This window comes from Salvelinus namaycush, chromosome 27, assembly GCF_016432855.1.
Source record: "Salvelinus namaycush isolate Seneca chromosome 27, SaNama_1.0, whole genome shotgun sequence".
NCBI classification, from domain to species: Eukaryota; Metazoa; Chordata; class Actinopteri; order Salmoniformes; family Salmonidae; genus Salvelinus; species Salvelinus namaycush.
In genome coordinates this window covers 31,897,521-31,919,932 of record NC_052333.1, presented here as the reverse complement: position 1 = coordinate 31,919,932, position 22,412 = coordinate 31,897,521, and the positions used below count along the sequence as shown (strand labels likewise).

Genomic DNA, 22,412 nt, shown 5'->3' with positions numbered 1-22,412 from the left:
GTACTGTAGCACCATCTGAATTACATGGGAAGGAAAAGTGATACTGCGTGTGTGATTGTGTGCCGGCTGTGTCATATTTAATCATATTGCTGGACAATGGGGATAGGAAATTTTCTTTGGTTTACCCGTTAAATTGATGCAGTCCCTGGACTGCCCCAAATCTTTTACAGTTTCGAGTGAAGCAATAAAATAGTGTCAGAGTATCTGGTGTTTAAATGTATGAGACTCTTCGAAAGGACAGATTGATTGACAGTTTGAAAAAAGAAATTGTTGAAAAGCTTACAGATTTAAATCATTGGAAAATTGAAGGGCTTGTAATTTGATATTTCGGGAGTAAATTTGAAGGATATTCCAAATGTTGGAATATTTTGGTATCATGATGGGATAAATGAAATGCCTTACTTTTCTGGATGAACTTCAAAATGCCTAATATGGTTGTCACTGGGGAGCAGTCTGACTAACTCCTGGTCTTACTGTCACGAGGAATCATCTCCGTCATTATTTTGTGCTGCAATAAACCAATCTGGCAACAACACAGCTATGCACTCTTAGAAAAATGGTTCTTCGGCTGCCCTCATAGGAGAACCCTTTTTGGTTACATTTTTGTAAACTAGTATACGCTCTTATAGAGAGCGACTTACAGTAGTGAGTGCATACATTTTCATATTTTTTTGGTACTGGTCCCCTGTGGGAATCAAACCCACGACCCAGGCATTGCAAGCGCCATGCTTTACCAACTGAGTCACCCAGGGAGAACCTTTTTTGGTTCTCTGTGGAAAGGGTCCTACATGAAACCGAAAAGGGTTCTTCAAAGGGCTCTCCTATGGGGACAACTGAAGAACCATTTTAGCTTCTAGATAGTGTATAGTGGTAATGTATGCAGATGGACTGATGCAGATGTTGCCAGATGAAATAAAAATATACAAACATCACATCTGTGATTCTGCTATCTTTGTCAGATTGCTATTCTCCATAAAGACCATATCAACACAGATGGATTGATCTTTCAATGACTATTGTCAGGTTGGTGGGTGTAGCTGGTGTATAAAGTCAGGCGCAGGAGAGCAGCGATGAGTGAAACAACGCACTTTACTCGACAGCACAAAGTAGACAATTTACAAAGGGCAAAAAGAACGGTTGCCACAAAGCATGGGTGATAAACAGCACCCGGTACAATCCAGCCGGAACATTCCGACCTGAACAAATAACAATCACACACAAAGACATGGGGGAAACAGAGGGTTAAATACATGAGCAGTAATTGGGAAATGAAAACCAGGTGTGTGGGAAAACTAGACAAAACAAATGGAAAATGACAAATGGATCGGCGATGGCTAGAAGACCGGTGACGTCGACCGCCGAACACCACCCGAACAAGGAGAGGCATCAACTTTGGCCGAAGTCGTGACAACTATTCTCTAAGGTGACCAATAATGGTTCATGGAAATGAAACAGACATCAGACCAGTACATTAAACCATCCGTATAGTATGAGATGATGATGATTGTGATGATGCCGAAGATTGTGATTATGAAGATTGTGATCATGATAAAGACTGTGACGATGACATGATATGAGGATGACCACGATGATGATGATAGGATGATGATTGTGTGGGGGATTGTGATTGTGATGATGCAAAAGATTGTGACGATGAAGATGGTGATAAAGATTGCTGTGACGATGATATGATGATGATGACGATGATGATCGTCAACGATGTTGATCATGGTCTGTTGACAAAGTCCACATAGTCCAAAGTATGTATGTAATCTCAAACTTTGCTGACTATATGGATTACATCGTTGTCTAAACCTATTGCCATGTAATATGAAATGTTTCTACTTAAAAGAGATTAGTGAACAGTGATTTATGACAGATTTTGCTGTAATTTGTTGCCCCTTAATTACTCCTCCCAATACTAATCCAAATTATTTGTCTTGCTCTATAGATGGTTGGACAGACGTTACGATCGTGAGGTCAAGTGGGATTACCCAGATTCACCTAGTACAGGGAGATTAACACAGATGAATGAGGATTACAGGCTAATAGAGAGGTAGGCTGAGAGATTGGACTAATCCTTACATTGAATCACTGTCTTCCTAAGAAAGCCGAGATGTGCGGGAAGAACAGAATATGTCCTGAGAAAAAGGAGACAGGAGAGAAGGATTAGAGGATGTATAAAACGTGGTGAAATTGAAGCGTTCCTCTTCCAGGACACAACTGTATAACAGCGAACACATGTCAATTCCATGTCATGAAGCTGGAAACATGGGATGTCGCATTCAGACGAAAAATTAAATAATTTAAGAAAAATTTATTAATTCAATTTTTTCTTCTCAAATCTAAAGATGAAAAGCTCTCTGCCTGATTGCCTCAGTTCAATGACTGCGTTGATTTGCTAATTAATCATCACAAGTCGTTATCGAGGGATCACAGCTGGATCAGCGTGTAAAGGGTGGAGGAATATCGAGAGGACTCGTTGGAGTAGAGCATGGCAGAGGCTAGAGGCTAGCTAGCCCTCATCCGCATCCAATCCATCTGTCTCGCTCGACCGCGAGTAAATCCTCTAAATTCCATTGTCCCCTGACTCCGTGTTTTATCTATTACATATTCTTCTTCTTCTTCTTCATTCCCTCCCTTTATCCTGCCTCTGCCTAATCTCCTCTCCTCCTCTCATCCCTCCATCCCATCATTTGCTCACAGTTTCCTAATCCCACTCCCCAAAACCCTCCCTCTGTCAATCCCCCTCCCCACTCCCATTTCTCCACTCTATATCTCTCCATTCCATTCCCCTCATTCTGCCGTGTCATTGAGTTCCCCCACAGTTCCCTCATCATTGTCAATGCCCTCGCTCTAGCTGGTCTCTCCTCGGTCCTCTGTCATCCCTGCGTCCATCCTCTAGCCAGCACCCTCACCCTGTTTCACCATCCTTCGTCTCAAGCTCCTCTTGAGACACCCCGCCTCTCGCTTCTCTTTCCTGCCTGTCTCCCACCTCTCTGTCTCTCTATTGGTGGGGCATTATTTCTTCTCGCAGTGGCCCTCGCCCCACTCCCATAATCCACCATGCTGGAGAACATGTCACGATGCAACCGCTCCCTGCTCTCTTTGTCTCTGACTTCGCTGGCCCTGGCACTGTCCATTCTGGCCTTTTGCACCTCGTACTGGTGCGAGGGGACCCACAAGGTTGTCAAGCCCCTCTGCCTCTCCCCGGTCAAGTTGAAGAACTGCGGGCAGAACAACAGCCAGCCCTACACCACAGGTAGGGAACTAATTCCCATATTCACCTGTGCAAGAACGAATGTGGATCCCAGCACCTAATGATTTGTTTCCCTCACACTATACTTGTGGACTCACCCCTGTTGAACCAACCCTTGAACATGAATCCTGAAACGGACAATTATCACTTTTTAGATTTGTCAGGGGAACCCTTAGCAAAAAGTCTACCTATCCCTTTTTCGCAATCGCTCTCTGAGCAATCTACTGTATATCAACAGAAAGCAACCAGAGGTCTGTTGACATAGTCCACATAGTCCAATGTATCTATGTAATCTCAAACTTTGTTGACTATCTGGATTACATCGTTGTCTAAGCCTATTGCCATGTAATGTGCAATTTTTCTACATAAGGGAGATTACGTCAAGAGCAGTGATTTCTGACAGATTTTGCTGTAGATTGTTGCCCCTCCATTCCATTGACACTAGGGAGCACTTTTGACCTCTGTCCCTGAAGAATATTAAATGATGGTCTTGATCTGCCTTTGAGGAACATGGCTGGAAGATGTGTGTTTCTGGAGTTTATTGTAGAAAAACATGAATACGGTGTGTAGACTAGACACATACAGTACCAGTCAAAAGTTTGTACACACCTACTCATTCAAGGTTTTTTCTTCATTTTTAGTATTCACAACTATGGAATAACACATACGGAATCATGTAGTAACTGACAAAGTGTTAATTAAACAAATCTAAATGTATGTTATATTTGAGATTCTTGGCATTCTCTCAAGAAGCAGCTTCACCTGGGAATGCTTTCCCAACTGGTACTGTATATCTCGCCTAAAACTGTCCAACCATTCCTGTCCCAACTACCCCCTTACCCTCTCTTTTCCTCAGAGAGTCCCACTCTGGACCCTAAGAAGCCGGCAAACAACGTCACCTTGTCGCCCCAGGAAAAGGAAGAGCAGGCGAGGCTTCGGAAAAAGGCCCTCGCCAACGCAGTGCACTACATCTGGGAGACGGGCGAAGACAAGTACATGCTGCGCTACTTCCACACAGGTTTCTGGTTGTCCTGTGAGGCACACAATGAGGGTGAGCATTTGGCTAAACACTGGGTCTTTATCCAGACCATTGTTTGAATATGCTTTACACTTATAGAAAGAGGGGTTAAGTAGCCTTCATCCCAAGAACCTAATGATGCCTGGTCCTCGTACTGTAAGATCTAATCTCCTCAATGAATGTACTTGCTACGACTGTGATACAATATGTGATATGTGGTTGTCTCATCTAGCTCTAAGGAATGCATGCACTAATTGTAAGTCTCTCTGGATAAGAGCGTCTTCTAAATGACTAAAATGTCAAGTGTAAATTAATCCCTAGCCTTAGCCAGTAATTGTTTGACACAGAGAACTTCGTTGGAACAGTGAATAAAACAGGAGATAGCTCTTGTTTTAGGCTGTTGATCTACAGAACCTTCATCGAGTCCAGTCTTAGGGTCGGACCTAGGACTGAGCCTTGTGGAACCCTAATAATGACTGGACACTAGTGATTAGAATGCACTATAACGTCGATATGTCTATCAGCAATTGCCATTGTGCCTTTGAATATGGCTGTTTTGCTGTTCTACTATCAATCTCTGCAAGACTGGTTGCTTTAACACCATACTCATCCACTGATCTGGGATTGTCCCTAATCAGCCGAGGCTATGTAGAGGTAAATAATCACAAGCGGGTGCTTTGTTAATGATTGAATCGTCTTTAATGTCAGTGATGTAAAGTCAAGAGTCAGTGAAGGCTAACTTAAAGGAATATCTTCCCATATCACCTCAGGAATAATTTGCTAGATCACTGTAGAGAGAGGAGAGTTAGAGCTTTGGTCTTGACCCTAGATAGAAAACATCTGGTGGATGTCTCTCTCTCTCTTCTCAATGTGGCTTATTTTACTACAGAAAGTGTTCCCTTCCGATTGCCCATGCCAATTGGAGCAATGTCTTAAGATCTCAGAACAGCCACTCAAGGGATCTCTTGTTAAATCAGTACGTCCATTGACAAGGCCCTAAAAGATACATGTGAATATACTGACTTAAGTTGGATTTGTAACTAATCACATTCTATTTGTCTTATAGAGGAGAAGTGCCGAAGCTTCATTGAATTGACTCCAGGGGAGACACAAGGTTTGTGCTCATTGAAAGTACAGTTGAAGTCGGAAGTTTACATGCACTTAATTTGGAGTCATTAAAACTCGTTTTCAACCACCCCACACATTTCTTGTTAACAAACTATAGTTTTGGCAAGTCAGTTAGGACATCTACTTTGTGCATGACACAAGTAATTTTTCCAACAATTGTTTACAGACAGACTATTTAAGTTATAATTCACTTGTATCACAATTCCAGTGGGTCAGAAGTTTGACTGTGCCTTTAAACAGCTTGGACAAATCCAGAAAAGGATGCCATGGCTTTAGAAGCTTCTGATAGGCTAATTGACATAATTTGAGTCAATTGGAGGTGTACCTGTGGATGTATTTCAAGGACTACCTTCAAACTCAGTGCCTCTTTGCTTGACATCTTAGGAAAATGAAAAAGAAATCAACCAAGACCTCAGAAAAGAAATTGTAGACCTCCACAAGTCTGGTTCATTTTTGGGAGCAATTTCCAAACGCCTGAAGGTACCACGTTCATCTGTACAAATAATAGTATGCAAGTATAAACACCATGGGACCACGCAGCCGTCATACCGTTCAGGAAGGAGACGCGTTCTGTCTCCTAGAGATGAACGTACTTTGGTGCGAAAAGTGCAAATCAATCCCAGAACAACAGCAAGGGACCTCGTGAAGATGCTGGAGGAAACAGGTACAAAAGTATCTATATCCACAGTAAAATGTGTCCTATATTGACATGACCTGAAAGGCCACTCAGCAAGGAAGAAGCCACTGCTCCAAAACCGCCAGAAGAAAAGCCAGACTACGGTTTGCACCTGCACATGTGGACAAAGATCGTACTTTTTGGAGAAATGTCCTCTGGTCTGATGAAACAAAAATAGAACTGCTTGGCCATAATGACCATCAATATGTTTGGAGGAAAAGGGGGAGGTTTGCAAGCCGAAGAACACCATCCCAACCATGAAGCACAGGGGTGGCAGCATCATGTTCTGGGGGTGCTTTGCTGCAGTAGGGACTGGTGCACTTCACAAAATAGATGGCATCATGAGGCAGGAAAATGATGTGGATATATTGAAGTAACATCTCAAGACACCAGTCAGGAAGTTAAAGCTTGGGTCCTCCAAATGGACAATGACCCCAAGCATACTTACAAAAGATGTGGCAAAATGGCTTAAGGACAACACAGTCAAGATATTGGAGTGGCCATCACAAAGCCCTGACCTCAATCCTATTGAAAATTTGTGGGCAGAACTGAAAAAGCGTTTGCGAGCAAGGAGGCCTACAAACCTGACTCAGTTACTCCAGCTCTGTCAGGAGGAATGGACCAAAATTCACCCAATTTATTGTGGGAAGCTTGTGGAAGGCTACCCGAAACGTTTGCCCCATGTTAAACAATTTAAAGGCAATGCTACCAAATACTAATTGAGTGTATGTAAACTTCTGACCCACTGGGACCCACATTCTCTCTACTATTATTCTGACATTTCACATTCTTCAAATAAAGTGGTGATCCTAACTGACCTAAGACAGGGAGTTTTTACTTGGATTAAATGTCAGAAATTGTGAAAAGCTGAGTTTAAATGTATTTGGCTAAGGTGTATGTAAACTTCCAACTTCAACTGTACATACAATACTAATTGAGTGTATGTAAACTTCGGACCCACTGGAATTGTGTTGCAGTGAATTATAAGTGAAATAATCTGTTCGTAAACAATTGTTGGAAAAATTACTTGTGTCATGCACAAAGTAGATGTCCTAACCGACTTGCCAAAACTATAGTTTGTTAAGAAGAAATTAGTGGAGTTGTTGAAAACGAGTTTTATTGACTCCAACCTAAGTGTATGTAAACTTCCGACTTCAGCTGTATACTGTAGGTGCTGCTAATACGCCAACATTAAATTGTATTTAAGGACTGTATGCCAACTTTTTAGCTCTCTACCTCTGTCCAATCTTAATTTTCCCTCTTTCTCTCTTTCTCTCTTCCTCACTCTTTCGCTCTCTCTCTCTCTCTCTCTCTGACAGGGGTGCTGTGGCTGTCAGTAGTATCAGAGTTCGCGTACATAGGCCTGTTGGCCATGGGCTTTCTCCTCATGTGGGTAGAGGTGCTGTGTCTCTGTGCCCGTAAGGAGATGTACGCTCTCAAGATCAACGCATTTGCCGCTATATGCACTGTCCTTTCAGGTGAGACGGCCACCACTGGCAGAACTTTCTCTTATCACCAAAATTATACATGCCAAGGCTTTTGAGAACTGTGTAAAAATATTCAAAAGGTAAATAAAGCATTGATTATTCGATGTTAGTCAAATAAAATAGGAGATTGTCAGCAAATATCTTTTCTCTCTCAGGTCTGATGGGAATGGTGGCTCATATGATGTACACCACAGTGTTCCAGTTGACTGTGAGCATTGGGCCAAAAGACTGGAGACCACAAACCTGGGACTACGGCTGGTCATTTGCGTAAGTATCTCCTTAGGCATAGTTCGCCCAAATTACAAAATTGCTTATTTGTTCCCTTACCCTGAAAGCAGTCTTTGGACATGGAGAGACTGCCATCCATGGTTTGGTTTGTTTGTCTAGGCACTGTCTCCATTTTCTAACCACTAACCAATGGAAAACAGTGGGTCCAGAATGATTGGATCACTTGATAAAGATGAGGCAAAAAGCCTGTATAAAAAAAATAATACAAATACTGAGCTATATTGTATGCTATTTCTTTTTTAAATCATTTATATTATTTTACACTAACACTATTTCTCAGAGAAAGAGATGTTGTTTAACAACTAGGAAAAATCTCAAAAACATAAGGGTCAAAATGATTGGATCCCCTGTTTTCAATACCCCAGCATCCTCCACCTTGCGAGGATAATGACACCGACTTTTTCTAGGATGTTTTATGAGATTGGAGAACACGTCTGGAGGGATCTTAGACCATTCCTCCATACAGAATCTTTCCAGATCCTTGATATCCTTTGTCTGCGCTTATGGACTGCCCTCTTCAATTCAAACCACAGGTTTTCAATGAGGTTTAAATCAGGAGACTGAGATGGCCTTTGCGAAATTATGATTTTGTGGTCAATTAACCTTTTCTTTGTGGATTTTGATGTGTGCTGGTGTGCCTGGCCAAAGACCTTTATTTTTGTGTCATTTGACGATAGCACCGGTTCCAATCCAAGTGCCAATGGCATTTAGCAAACTCCAGTAGGTGGTCAGATGACATTAAAATAGAGTTCTTTGGCCATGCACACCAATGGTTGGTTTGGCCTTTGAAAAACAATGCATGCAGAAAATACCTCATCCCCACTGTAAAATATGGTGATGGATCTTTGATATTATGTGGCTATTTTTCTTCCACTGATCCTGGGGCCCTTGTTAAGGTAAACGGCATCATGAACTTTACCAAGTACCAGGACATTTTAGGGGAAAAACTGGTTGCCTCTGCGAGGAGGCTGAATCTTGGCCGCCAGTGAATCTTCCAGCAAGACAATTACCCCAAGCACACATCGATATCCACAAAGAAATGGCTAATTGACCACAAAATCAACATTTTGCCATGGCCATCTCAGTTTCTGTACTTGAACCGCATTGAAAACCTGTAGTTTGAATTGAAGAGGGAAGTCCAATTGTACTGTACAGACAAAGGATATCAAGGATCTGGAAAGATCCTGTATGGAGGAATGGTCTTCTCCAATCTCATAAAACATTATAGAAAAAGGGGAGGGTGCGGGAGTATTGAAAGCAATATATTTGTTTCATTACTTGTTAAACAAAACATTTTTCTCTGCTCAATTGTATTAGTATGAAATAATTATATTTGTACAAAATAATGGATCCCTTTATCAAGGGATCCATTAATTCCGGACCCACTGTACAGTACCTGATATTAGCATCTTTTAAACTTCCTCGGCCATATTTACAGCCTATCTATAACCAATGACCTCTACGGCCCTACCGTCCTTTCTCTCTTTTACCTCCAGTCTGGCCTGGATCTCCTTCAGCTGCTGCATGGCGGCGGCTGTCTTCACCCTCAACTCCTACACCAAGACGCTGATAGAGATGAAGCACCGCGTCCGCGTTCGTCTGGAGGAGGCCCGGGCGGCCATCCAGGCACCTTCCTATGACGAGGTGTTGCAGGCGGCCGGGGGCATCTACTCAGGCAGCAGCCTGCTCCAGCACTGCCATCAGGGGGAGTTGATCGACCCCATGTGTGAGGGAAGGGGGCCGCTGGTGGGCCCGGGGGTTCCAGACCCCAGAGGGCTGGTGGTGATGGCTGGTGGCTGTGGGACAGAGGGGTGCGAGGACTGCGAGAGGGAGATGGACGAGATTGAGGACGCCCTAGACAGGGAAGAGAGGGAGGAGATGGAGAGAGAGGACTGTGAGAGGTGCTGAGGGAAGGGAAGAGGAGGCGTTAAAAAGAGGTTCTGGCCATCTGAAACTTTTTTTCTTTTTTTAAACTGTGAAATGGACTTTTCTCGATTTCAGTCATTGCAGTGATAATTATTTCAGTACCTCCATCCATGCATTAAATCTGAGTAGCTAAAGCTCTGTAAAACCAAGCACAGAGAGTGATATGTATTGTCCGGGTAGAGATCAATATAGACAATCACTAAGAAATGCCTAGCATTGGCCACATTTAACATGTATAATATATCTCACTTTTATTCTATGCATTTATGTTAACCCTGTTATTACTATCCTGATAGTAACTCGCCATCATGTCAGTTTTCATGTCATGTCAGTTCTTCTACATAAACTGGACAGATCCTGGGAATTGTCTGTTGGGACAACTGTCTCAATATCTCTAGTTGATGTCCAAAAATAGATGATTTTATCTTGTAGTTAAATGAAGATTGAGTCAAAGATTACATTAAAAAAAACAATCCATAGACTCTAACCACTTCTGGGGTAATTGGAAAACACAAAAAAAAAAACACAAACAGTTAACTATCCAAAATTGAGATACATGGGTAAACCACTTCTCCAATTATTTTGGCCCTATAACAAAGAACAAACAGCAAAAACATATACATGATCAAATACAAATCTTAGAATCAACTATTAAAGACTACCAGAACCCACTGGATTCTCCAATTACATTGAATGAACTACAGGACAAAATACAAATCCTCCAACTCAAAAAGGCCTGTGGAGTTGATGGTATCCTAAATGAAATTATCAAATATACAGGCCAAATTACAATTGACTATACTTAAACTCTTTAACATCATCCTTAGCTCTGGCATCTTTCCCAATATTTGGAACCAAGGACTGATCACCCCAATCCACAAAAGTGGAGACAAATTTGACCCCAATAACTACCGTGGGATATGCATCAACAGCAACCTTGGGAAGATCCTCTGCATTATCATTAACAGCAGACTTGGGAAGATCCTCTGCATTATCATCAACAGCAACCTTGGGAAGATCCTCTGCATTATCATTAACAGCAGACTTGTGCATTTCCTCAATGAAAACAATGTACAGGAGCAAATGTCAAATTGGCTTTTTACCAAATTACCGTACGACAGACCACGTATTCACCCTAATTGATAAACAAACTAAAACAAAGGCAAAGTCTTCTCATGCTTTGTTGATTTCAAAAAAGCTTTCGACTCAATTTGGCACGAGGGCCTGCTATACAAATTGATAGAAAGTGGTGTTGGGGGTAAAACAGTTAAAATTGGCAAAAAACACACACATTTATTTCCACAGAGCCGTGGGGTGAGACAGGGATGCAGCTTAGGCCCCACCCTCTTCAACATATATGTCAACGAATTGGCGACGGCACTAGAACAGTCTGCCGCACCCGGCCTCACCCTACTAGAATCTGAAGTCAAATGTCTACTGTTTGCTGATGATCTGGTGCAGCTGTCACCAACCAAGGAGGGCCTACAGCAGCACCTAGATCTTCTGTACAGATTCTGTCAGACCTGGGCCTTGACAGTAGATCTCAGTAGGACAAAAATAATGCTGTTCCAAAAAAGGTCCAGTTGCCAGGACCCCAAATACAAATTCCATCTAGACACCATTGCCCTAGAACACACAAATAAACTATATATACCTCGGCCTTAACATCAGCGCCACAGGTAACTTCCACAAAGCTGCGAACGAGCTGAGAGACAAGGCAAGAAGGGCCTTCTATGCCATCAAATGGAACATAAAATTTGACATACCAATTAGGATCTGGCTAAAAATACTTGAATCAGTTATAGAACCCATTGCCCTTTATAGTTGTGAGGTCTAGGGTTTGCTCACCAACCAAGAATTCACAAAATGGCACAAACACCAAATTGAGACTCTGCATGCAGAATTCAGCAAAAATATCCTTTATGTACAACGTAAAACACCAAATAATTCATGCAGAGCAGAATTAGGCCGATACCCGCTAATTATCAAAATCCAGAAAAGAGCCGTTAAATTCTACAGCCACCTAAAAGGAAGCGATTCCCAAACCTTCCATAACAAAGCCATCACCTACAGAGAGATGAACCTGGAGAAGAGTCCCCTAAACAAGCTGATCCTGGCGCTCTGTTCACAAACACAAACAGACCCCACAGAGCCCCATGACAGCAACACAATTAGACCCAACCAAATCATGAGAAAACAAAAATAGAATTACTTGACACATTGGAAAGAATTAACAAAACAGAGCATGCTAGAATGCTATTTGGCCCTAAACAGAGAGTACACATTGGCAGAATACCTGACCACCTTGACTGACCCAAACTTAAGGAATACTTTGACTATGTACAGACTCAGTGAGCATAGCCTTGCTGTTGAGAAAGGCCGCCGTAGGCAGACCTGGCTCTCAAGAGAAGACAGGCTATGTGCACACTGCCCACAAAATGAGGTGGAAACTGAGCTGCACTTCCTAACCTCCTGCCAAATGTATGACCATATTAGAGACACATATTTCCCTCAGATTACACAGATCCACAAAGAATTCGAAACAACCCCAATTTTGATAAACTCCCATATCTACTGGGTGAAATACCACAGTGTGCCGTCACAGCAGCAAGATTTGTGACCTGTTGCCACAAGAAAAGAGCAACCAGTGAAGAACAAACACCATTGGAAATACTACCCATATTTATGTTTATTTATTTTCCCTTTTGTACTTTAACTATTTGCACATCGTTACAACACTGTAGACATAATACGACATTTGGACCTTTGTTTATTATCTACTTCACTTGCTTTGGTAATGTTAACATATGTGTCCCATGACAATAAAGCCCTAGAATTGAATTGAATTGAAAGAAAGAGCGGGTGGAACTAGGGAAGGATGGATTGATGGATGTGACAGCCATCTCTTCAAGTCTGTAGGATTATTCAGATGTATATGGTAAATGATAGAGAATGTGAAAATAAAAACAAAATGGTAGCCTATAAGATCAGCAATATAAGTAGTGTGACAATCTGTGTGGAATGTCTTTGGCAAGAGTTATCATTTTGTATGGATCGATTTTAAATGTAATGTTGACATTTCCAACCAGAAAATATCAATTTCTATGAATAATGTATCAACCATTAAAAAAAAACACAACATTTTCTTGAAGTGGAATGCTTTATTTCACAATACTTTTTAATCAAAACAAATTGTGTACAAACACAGAGGGGGGAAGCACAAATCACACAAATAATTAAAAACAAACACAAATAATCATCTGATAGACAGATTTGATTTTGTCTTGCTACACAAATGAAGCTTGAAGGTAATGGAATCTAAAGTTTATGACAACTCTTTCATAAAGTCAGTATCTTATCAAAATTAAAGGTATGTGTATTAAATGAGTGAGACTTCAACTGCTGCTAGAACTGTGCTCAAAAGACAGAGTAAACACTAGTGATCTTCCTGTCTGGGTTGGCGCCCCCCCTTGGGTTTGTGCCGTGGGGGAGATTTTTGTGGGCTATACTCGGCCTTGTCTCAGGATGGTAAGTTGGTGGTTGAAGGTATCCCTCTAGTGGTGTGGGGGCTGTGCTTTGGCAAAGTGTGGGGGGGGGGGGGGGGGGGGGGGGGGTTATATCCTGCCTGTTTGGCCCTATCCGGGGCTATCATCGGACGGGGTCACAGTGTCTCCCGACCCCTCCTGTCTCAGTCTCCAGTATTTATGCTGCAATAGTTTGTGTCGGGGGGCTAGGGTCAGTCTGTTATATCTGGAGTATTTATCCTGTCTTATCCAGTGTCCTGTGTGAATTTAAGTATGCTCTCTCTAATTGAATTGTCTCTCTCTTTCTTTCTTTCTCTCTCGGAGGACCTGAGCCCTAGGACCATGCCTCAGGACTACCTGGCCTGATGACTCCTTGCTGTCCCCAGTCCACCTGGTCGTGCTGCTGCTCCAGTTTCAACTGTTCTGCCTGCGTCTATGGAACCCTGACCTGTTGACCGGACGTGCTACATGTCCCAGACCTGCTCTCTAACTCTCTATAGACAGCAGGAGTGGTAGAGACACTCTGAATGTTCGGCTATGTAAAGCCAACTGACATTTACTCCTGGGGTGCTGACCTGTTGCACCCTCTACAACCACTGTGATTATTATTATTTGACCCTGCTGGTCATCTATGAACATCTTGGCCATGTTATGTTATAATCTCCACCCGGCACAGCCAGAAGAGGACAGGCCACCCCTCATAGCCTGGTTCCTCTCTAGGTTTCTTCCTAGCCACCGTGCTTCTGCACCTGCATTGATTGCTGTTTGGGGTTTTAGGCTGGGTTTCTGTACAGCACTTTGTGACATCAGCTGTGGTAAGAAGGACTTTATAAATACATTTGATTGATTGATTGTTCAGCAATAATTTCAGTGCAAGCATTAGCACTTCGATAACGTTTGTGTCTATCATTTTCAGAGGATTGTAACGCTTCTCGTGGGCTGAAGGAAGAGTGGACCAAGATGCAGCGTTTAAAGTGTTCATGATTTAATCCAAAAAACCAAATCGAACAAAAACAACAAACAGGAGAACGAAAGCGAAACATTTCTGTCTGGTGCAGACACAAAAACAGAAAACAACTACCCACAAAACCAACATGGAAAATGGCAACCTAAATAGGCTCCCCAATCAGAGACAACGAGAAACAGCTGTCTCTGATTGGGAACAAATTCAGGCCACCATAAACCTACAAACCCCTAGACCAGGGGTGTCAAACTCATTCCACGGAGGGCCTAGTGTCTGCAGGTTTTTGGTTTTTCCTTTCAATAAAGCCCTAGACAACCAGGTGTGGGGAGTTCCTAACTAATTAGTGATGTTAATTCATCAATCAAGTACAAGGGAGGAGCGAAAACCCGCAGACACTCGGCCCCCCGTGGAATGAGTTTGACACCTGTGCCCTAGACCATACAAAATCCCCATAGATAAACAAAAACCCTAGACAAGACAAAAACCCCTAGACAATACAAAAACTAAACAAACCACCCTTGTCACACCCTGACCTAACCAAAAAATAAAGAAACAAATATAACTAAAGTCAGGGCGTGACAAGGATAATATTAAGACAAAGGAACTAATTGAAACTCACAATCTTTAACCTTCAATAACAGGGGCAAACTCTGAGTGAAGCAGTTTACAATTTTTACTTCGAAAAAAGGAGATGTCATGAAGACTTGTATGGTAGTTGGCATTGTGTGAGTCTACAGTATTTAGCCCTTGACCTTTACGTTAGATTGTGTCTGTCGGTATCAAGATCAATGTCTTTATGTCAACACAGACAAGTTACATTTTAAACACAATCTCTAAAAGGTCCTAAAACATTATCCTAAGATTGCACTACCTTTGTTATTATTGCATTATTGGTACACATATCAAAATATTTAACAAATGATTAGCTAATGAGTAGCACATCTGGTATGAAGTAGTATCAACAGATTAGTCATTGCTTGCTTTCATTTTCTAAACCCCTCTTACCAGCTCTCAATACTCTTTAGCCTTTCTCAAAACATTCTGAAGCTAAATATCAAGTCCCAAAAATATATAGAATTTGTGCAATACCAGTATACAGTAAAAATAATACCAGTATACAGTATATAGTAAAACAATACCAGTATACAGTGTATAGTAAAAACAGTACCAGTATACAGTAAAAACAATACCAGTATACAGTATATAGTAAAAACAATACCAGTATACAGTGTATAGTAAAAACAATACCAGTATACAGTATATAGTAAAAACAGTACCAGTATACAGTATATAGTAAAAACAGTACCAGTATACAGTAAAAACAATACCAGTATACAGTGTATAGTAAAAACAATACCAGTATACAGTATATAGTAAAAACTATACCAGTATACAGTATATAGTAAAAACAGTACCAGTATACAGTAAAAACAATACCAGTATACAGTGTATAGTAAAAACAATACCAGTATACAGTATATAGTAAAAACAGTACCAGTATATAGTAAAAACAATACCAGTATATAGTAAAAAGTAATGTCCCGTGTAGCTCAGTTGGTAGAGCATAGCGCTTGCAACGCCAGGGTTATCATATGTTTTTACAATCAAGCGCAGCTAAAGTATTTGGAGGAAAACATATACTATTTGAACCGAAGTCCGATAAACATTGAAGTTAGACTGGGATTAAAACGAAATACTTTCTGCATTAAGATGGGTAAGTTGAGGATAGGGGCGGGGAATGTAGGAACCTGATCCCAGATCTGTTTGTGCTGTCTTGTCACACCCTATGGTCAACACTTACGGTCATGTCCTATGACCATAGGACTTTATTAGCAGAGGGTTACTTGTTGGCAGGGTCATATTGAATGAGGCGAAGCGCATCCTCATTGTCCATCACACCCTTGATGAACTCTCCTTCTGCAACTCGCTCTGAGGTGGGGAGAGAGAGCAAGAGGAAGAAACAGACAGGAATCATCAGGTTTATATTACAGTTAAAATGTCAATTCACGTAAATAAACAAGACTTTCTTTTCCTCACCATTTTCTTCCTTCTCAAAGAATGTCCAGAGTTTGTTGGCCCTCTTCTCCGGTGTGTTCTCGTCGTTGGGCAGCTCAGCCTGTTTATCCTTGGGAATTAGCTTGAAAATAGCCTGTTGGGTAACATAAAAATGGTATACCTTCAATCACTGAACACAAACAGCGTTTATTAGAGACAGGCTTCTATTGGAGCCAGGTGTTTATTTCCTTAATACTCAATAAAATGTAATAAAATATTTGAAGCAGGTTTTTATTTGCTGAAATGTGTTTGATGCCCGGCTATTAAAAGGGACAGACGGCTATTTGAGATTCGGCGTTTAATTGAAGTTTTATGGTATGTCACTTTCATCGGTTATTCTGTAACATGGGAGATTTACTGACAAATATGTAAAGCAAATCCTGCCGACTACGCCAAAATGTCAAGTTCATTAATGTTGTCCAACACAAATAACTATTATTATGGAACCATTTTTATCCACATTCACTTTAGGAATTAATACAAGCGGCATGTTGTTGTGAAGTGTTTGTGAAAGGATGTCATGGATATTCTCTCAACCTATATAAACAACATATATAAAACACCAGATCACTGCAGTGAGAATATATCCTTACAACACCCCAATCCTGTTCTTTTTAATCTTCTCATAAAACCATTTTCCAGGGCTGATTATTTTAAAAGAGCGATTACTGTAGAACATTGATGTTTGTACTATGAAATGATCAAATGATAATCTTTAAAGGTAATGTAAGGCTAAAGAAAACGTATCGCTCCGAAGCATTGTCAAAAACACATACTGTATTCTTTCCTGAACAATGTAAATGTATGAAATAATCAGGTACCATTCACATGGAAATAAAAATGTATTTGCGTTCTGTGAATATACAGTGCCTTCGGAAAGTATTCAGACCTGTTGACTTTTCCACATTTTATGTTATGTTGCAGCCTAGTTCTAAAATTGATTAAATAAAACCATTTCCTCAGTAATCTACACACAACACCCCATAATAAAAAACAGAAATACCTTATTTACATATGTATTCAGACCCTTTGCTATAAGACCTGAAATTGAGCTCAGATGCATCCTGTTTCAATTGATAATCTTTGAGATGTTTCTACAACTTGATTGGAGTCCACAAATTCAAATTCAATTGATTGGATATGATTTGGAAAGGCACAAACCTGTCTATATAAGGTCCCACAGTTGACAGTGCATGTCAGAGCAGAAACCAAGCCATGAGGTCGAACGAATTGAGTTCCGAGACAGGATTGTGTTGAGGCACAAATGTATGCAGCATTGAAGGTCCCCAAGAACACAGTAGCCTCCATCATTCTTAAATGGAGGTTTGGAACCACTAACACTCTTCCTAGAGCTGGCCGCCCGGTCACACTGAGCAATCGGGGGAGAAGGGCGTTGGTCAGGGAGGTGACCAAGAACCCGATGGTCACTCTGACAGAGCTCCAGAGTTCCTCTGTGGAGATGGGGGAACCTTCCAGAAGGACAACCACCTCTGCAGTACTCCAGCAATCAGGCCTTTATGGTAGAGTGGCCAGACAGAAAGCCCGCTTGGAGTTTGCCAAAAGGCACCTAAAGACTCTCAGACTATGAGAAACAAGATTCTCTGGTCTGATTGAACCAAGATTGAACTCTTTGGCCTGAATGCCAAGCGTCTCGAGGAAACCTGCCACTATCCCTACGGTGAAGTATTGTGGTGGCAGCATCATGCTGTGGGGATGTTTTTCAGCAGCAGGGACTAGGAAATAGTCAGGATCAAAGCAAAGATGTACGGAGCAAAGTACAGAGAGATCCTCAATGAAAACCTGCTCCAGAGCGTTCAGGACCTCAGACTGGGGTGAAGGTTCACCTTCAAACAGGACAACAACCCTAAGCACACGGCCAAAACAATGCAGGCGTGGCTTTGGGACAAGTCTCTGAACGCCCTTGATTATATTGGTTTTGAGGGATTTCAAATGTTAGCATCCACCATTTATAAATATTCTTCCCATCTGAACCCTAGTTTTGATTAAATCGCATTGTGTTCCCATGGCTTGTAAGGAATCAAAATAACATTGGAGAGAAAAAAGGTGGTACAAAAAACACTAAATCACATTTTAGTGTTTCAACTGTAAACAGGGAGATTAAATAAAGATTAGAGCCTAAGGACTGGTGTGAACTGGCAAATCAGCAGCAGCTTGTTCTCATTTACAGTTCACATCGACTCAGTTTGTTTAGAAGGATTTTTTATTTTTATATATACACTGAACAAAAATATAAACGCAAAATGTAGGTCTCATGTTTCACGAGCTGAAATAAAAGACCCCAGACATGTTCCATACGCACAAAAAGCTAATATCTCTCAAATTCTGTGCACAAATTTGTTTACATCCTTGTTGGTGAGCATTTCTCCGTTGCCAAGATAATCCATCCACCTGACAGGTGTGGAATATCAAGTAGCTGATTAAACAGCATGATCATTGCACAGGTGCACCTTGTGCTGTGGACAATAAAAGGCCACTCTAAAATGTGCATTTTTGTCACACAACGCCATATTTTTTGATAGGGCATGCAATTGGCATGCTGACTGCAGGAAAGTCCACCAGAGCAGTTGCCAGAGATTTGAATGTTAATTTCTCTACCATAAGCCGCCTCCAATGACGTTTTAAAGAATTTGGCAGTAGGTCCAACCAGCCTCACAACCGGAGACCACGTGTATGGGGCAAGCGGTTTGCTGATGTCAACGTTGTGAACAGAGGGCCCCATGGTGGTGGTGTGGTTATGGTGTGGACAAGCATACGCCACATTATTATGGTTGTGCGTAATAAGGAGTGCACGCGCCTCAGTGTGCATCGAAATCGGCCTATGCTTTGTGACCTGCGCTCCACGCTTTGGAGTCAGAATGTTGAATAAGATTACATTATTGTTCGTTCCATGTATGCATGGTGTTGAAACAAACACAATTGCATTTTATCGATGTCAATTTGAATGCACTAAAATACCGTGACGAGATCCTGAGGCCCATTGTGAGGCCCATTTTTTTTTAAAGGTATCTGTAACCAACAGATAAATATCTGTATTCAAAGTCATGTGAAATCCATAGATTAGGGACTAATGAATTTATTTCAATTGACTGATTTCCTTATATGAACTGTAACTCAGTAAAACCAATGAAATTGTTGCATGTTGCGTTAATTTTTTTGTTGAGTATATATATATAAACCACTACTATCCCAAGCAAAATAAGGTATATGGTGTTTGCCATTGGTCACATTTACATGGCAAAGCACTGACTGTTCAGATATTGGTTGGCAATATTGTATGCTTCATCATGATCGCTATAGGGTGGGGCACTCACTGTCATTCTTTAGCATATATCTGGATCGAAGGGCCATATAAGAAATGATAAGTTTAAAAAAACATTTTAATTTGGACTAAAACGTTATTCACGATTTTAGTTTTCAACCTCCTTTGCATGTTTGGACAAATCATACATTTACTTTCAGACAGCCATGGAAGATAATCGCACAGTGAGTGTCACGTACATCTTGACCTGCAGCCCAGTGTAACCGGTGTTAAATGGCTAGCTAGATAGCGGTGCGCGCTAGTAGCGTTTCAATCGGTGACGTCACTCGCTCCGAGACCTTGAAGCAGTTGTTTCTCTTGCTCAGCAAGGACTGCGGCTTTTGTGGAATGATAGGTAACGATGCTTCGAAGGTGATTGTTGTCAATGTGTGCTGAGGGTCACTGGTTCAAGCCCAGGATGGGACGAGGAGAGGGACGGAAGCAATTCTGTTACACCAGGACACACTGAGATGTGTCTTTAAATCTTAAACACTGTTTAATCTCAGTCCCCATTCTCTCCTAACCTACATTTATCCCATCTTCCCTAATTCCCTCACTCCCTCCTACACCCTTTCAGTTTAAGCTCAGGGCCCGGGGAATATGGTCAGACTTTGTAGTGGAGTGGTATCAGTGCTTGAATTCATCTGCACCACAGGCACATTGACACTATTGCCGAGGCAAAACAATTTATCCCTGCCTCCAGGTCACTGTAGTGCTCCCTGAGACTCCACAGCAGAAGTGAGGCGCCAAAGCAATGAATTGTGAGATATTGGGGTTACCACTTTCTTTGTCAAATGGAAAGTGAAGATTTTTTGATTGAACATTCTATTTTTTGGCTTAGTTTGCTCATGTTGCAAAGTGTTAAATTATCCTATGGTTGAGAGCCATTGATGTAAGCGTCGCCCATTTCTGGGTTAAAGGTTTGTGTGTAGAAGTATGTAGAAGTATCAGGGGTCAAGTATAGCATCTTAGAAGATCAAACAGAGCTTGAGGCTTATCCCTCCTCCATACTGCCTGAGATCCTAACCACAGCCCCTCCCCCATCTGTCAATCACCAAGTAGTACAACCATGTGACACTTGATGACCAGAACCAACCTCACACAGCTTTAAACCTTAACGCCCTCAATGCCAATACAGAGGCCTAGATTAAGGCTGGTTTGAATTTAGATGACAAGCATCAGTCAACAGGATTAGTTTCTAACATGCATGTCATCTCTATTGATCTATCTATCCACCCACCCATCCACTCTCCGTTTCTCCTCCCACTACTTACGCTGCAGATCTCGGTCACTTCCGACTTGGTGATGTATCCGTTCTTGTCCACGTCGAACAGCGAGAAGGCCCACTCCAGCTTCCTGGTGGTCTTGCCCGTGGACGTCAGGTGCAGCGCAATTATGTACTCCTTGAAGTCCAGAGTGCCGTCGTCGTTGGTGTCGAAGGAACGGAAGACGTGCTGCGCGTACGTCTGGGCGTTGCTCTCGGGGAAGAAGCGGCTGTAGATGACCTCGAACTCCTTGGGCGTGATACGTCCCGTGGGACACGACTTCTGGAAGCTCTCGTACCACTGGGTGATCTCCGTCTCAGTGAACTTGGTGCTGAGCTTCAGGTCTTCCAGGATCTCCTTGGAGACGGCGCTGCTCTTGGCGTTCCCCATGTTATGTTTCCAGGTGAAAGAAATAGCCCCCTGTTGTGTCTTTTAAAGGGCAAATGTATATCAACACGGACTGTGATGTGTTTTTTTTTGGGACGTCCCGACAATGTACGATATCCAGAAGCTGGGAGGCTGGGTCCTTCTCTCTGTATGCAGGCTTTTCGCTTGACCCCTTGAAGAGCAACTCTAAATGAAAATAGGAATGAAGTAATTTAATAAGGTTATTCCAGTCTAAAAAAATCGCAGAGTGGAGTCCAATGTCTTTAATATTTTAATCTTTCATCAAGAAAACTATCTGGGCACAACGGGCCATCCATAACTAATTGCAGTAGTGTATCCAGCATGTGACGGGATGACAGTTATCGTAGACATGAACCATAATCTGTGCTCTGTGATCTTCGTCTAGTAGGCATAAAATACCCATTCCTAATCATCGGGTCTAGGATACAGGCTACAGTCAGCTAATGAGTTTACACACGCACGCAACACACTCACACGTGCACACACACACCTGAACAACATCCAGGCTCTCAGTTCTGTTTGTCACAATCAGAAGAGGCTGGTGGCAGGAACTATAGGAGGGCAGGCTCATTGTAATGGCTGAAATGGAATAAATGATCAAACAAAGAAAGTCTCACATTCCATATATATATAACCTCCCAGTAATTTATTGGGTAACAAAACCCCAATGTTTCAGCATTAATTTGCCTTCAGGGTGATGTCATGAATGCTTGGGCCGGGTTATGTAGACAAACAGTGCAATTAATGCAACCAATGACAAGGGGTGTGTCGTAATTGCTAGGTTGATCATATTGAATTGAGCTAAACTGTTAAAAGACAATAGCCCACAGCATATTGAATATATTATGCCATAACAATTATTCAATAAATTACTGGAAGGTTATATATATGGAGTGTGTGGCTGTTTTTTTATATAGCTTATTCACCGTTAGTCAGCACCTCTACACTAAATAATTTTCTCTGGGTGTGTGCCAGCTCGTGCTTTTTATTGGAATGGAATAAATGAAACTGAGTCAAACGTGGTTTCCATATGCCTGATACCGTTCCATTAATTTCATTCCAGCCATTACAATGAGCCCGTCCTCCTATAGCTCC

The 22,412-nt window shown here is 41.8% G+C and overlaps 2 protein-coding genes across 2 annotated transcripts; one reads left to right on the top strand and one right to left on the bottom strand.

Moving 5' to 3' along the window:
* Positions 1-3,066: 3,066 nt before the first annotated feature.
* LOC120022350 (germ cell-specific gene 1-like protein) lies at positions 3,067-9,764 on the top strand. The gene is made up of 6 exons (XM_038966243.1): positions 3,067-3,262; positions 4,116-4,310; positions 5,344-5,391; positions 7,401-7,559; positions 7,724-7,835; positions 9,353-9,764. The coding sequence occupies exons 1-6, from the start codon at positions 3,067-3,069 to the stop codon at positions 9,762-9,764; spliced, it is 1,122 nt and encodes a 373-aa protein (XP_038822171.1).
* Positions 9,765-16,110: 6,346 nt separating this feature from the next.
* On the bottom strand, positions 16,111-21,460 carry LOC120022855 (visinin-like). Its single transcript, XM_038966894.1, has 3 exons — positions 20,919-21,460; positions 16,308-16,419; positions 16,111-16,199 (listed from the first exon to the last, which is right to left on the bottom strand). The coding sequence occupies exons 1-3, from the start codon at positions 21,297-21,299 to the stop codon at positions 16,111-16,113; spliced, it is 582 nt and encodes a 193-aa protein (XP_038822822.1). The 5' UTR covers positions 21,300-21,460.
* Positions 21,461-22,412: the final 952 nt, after the last annotated feature.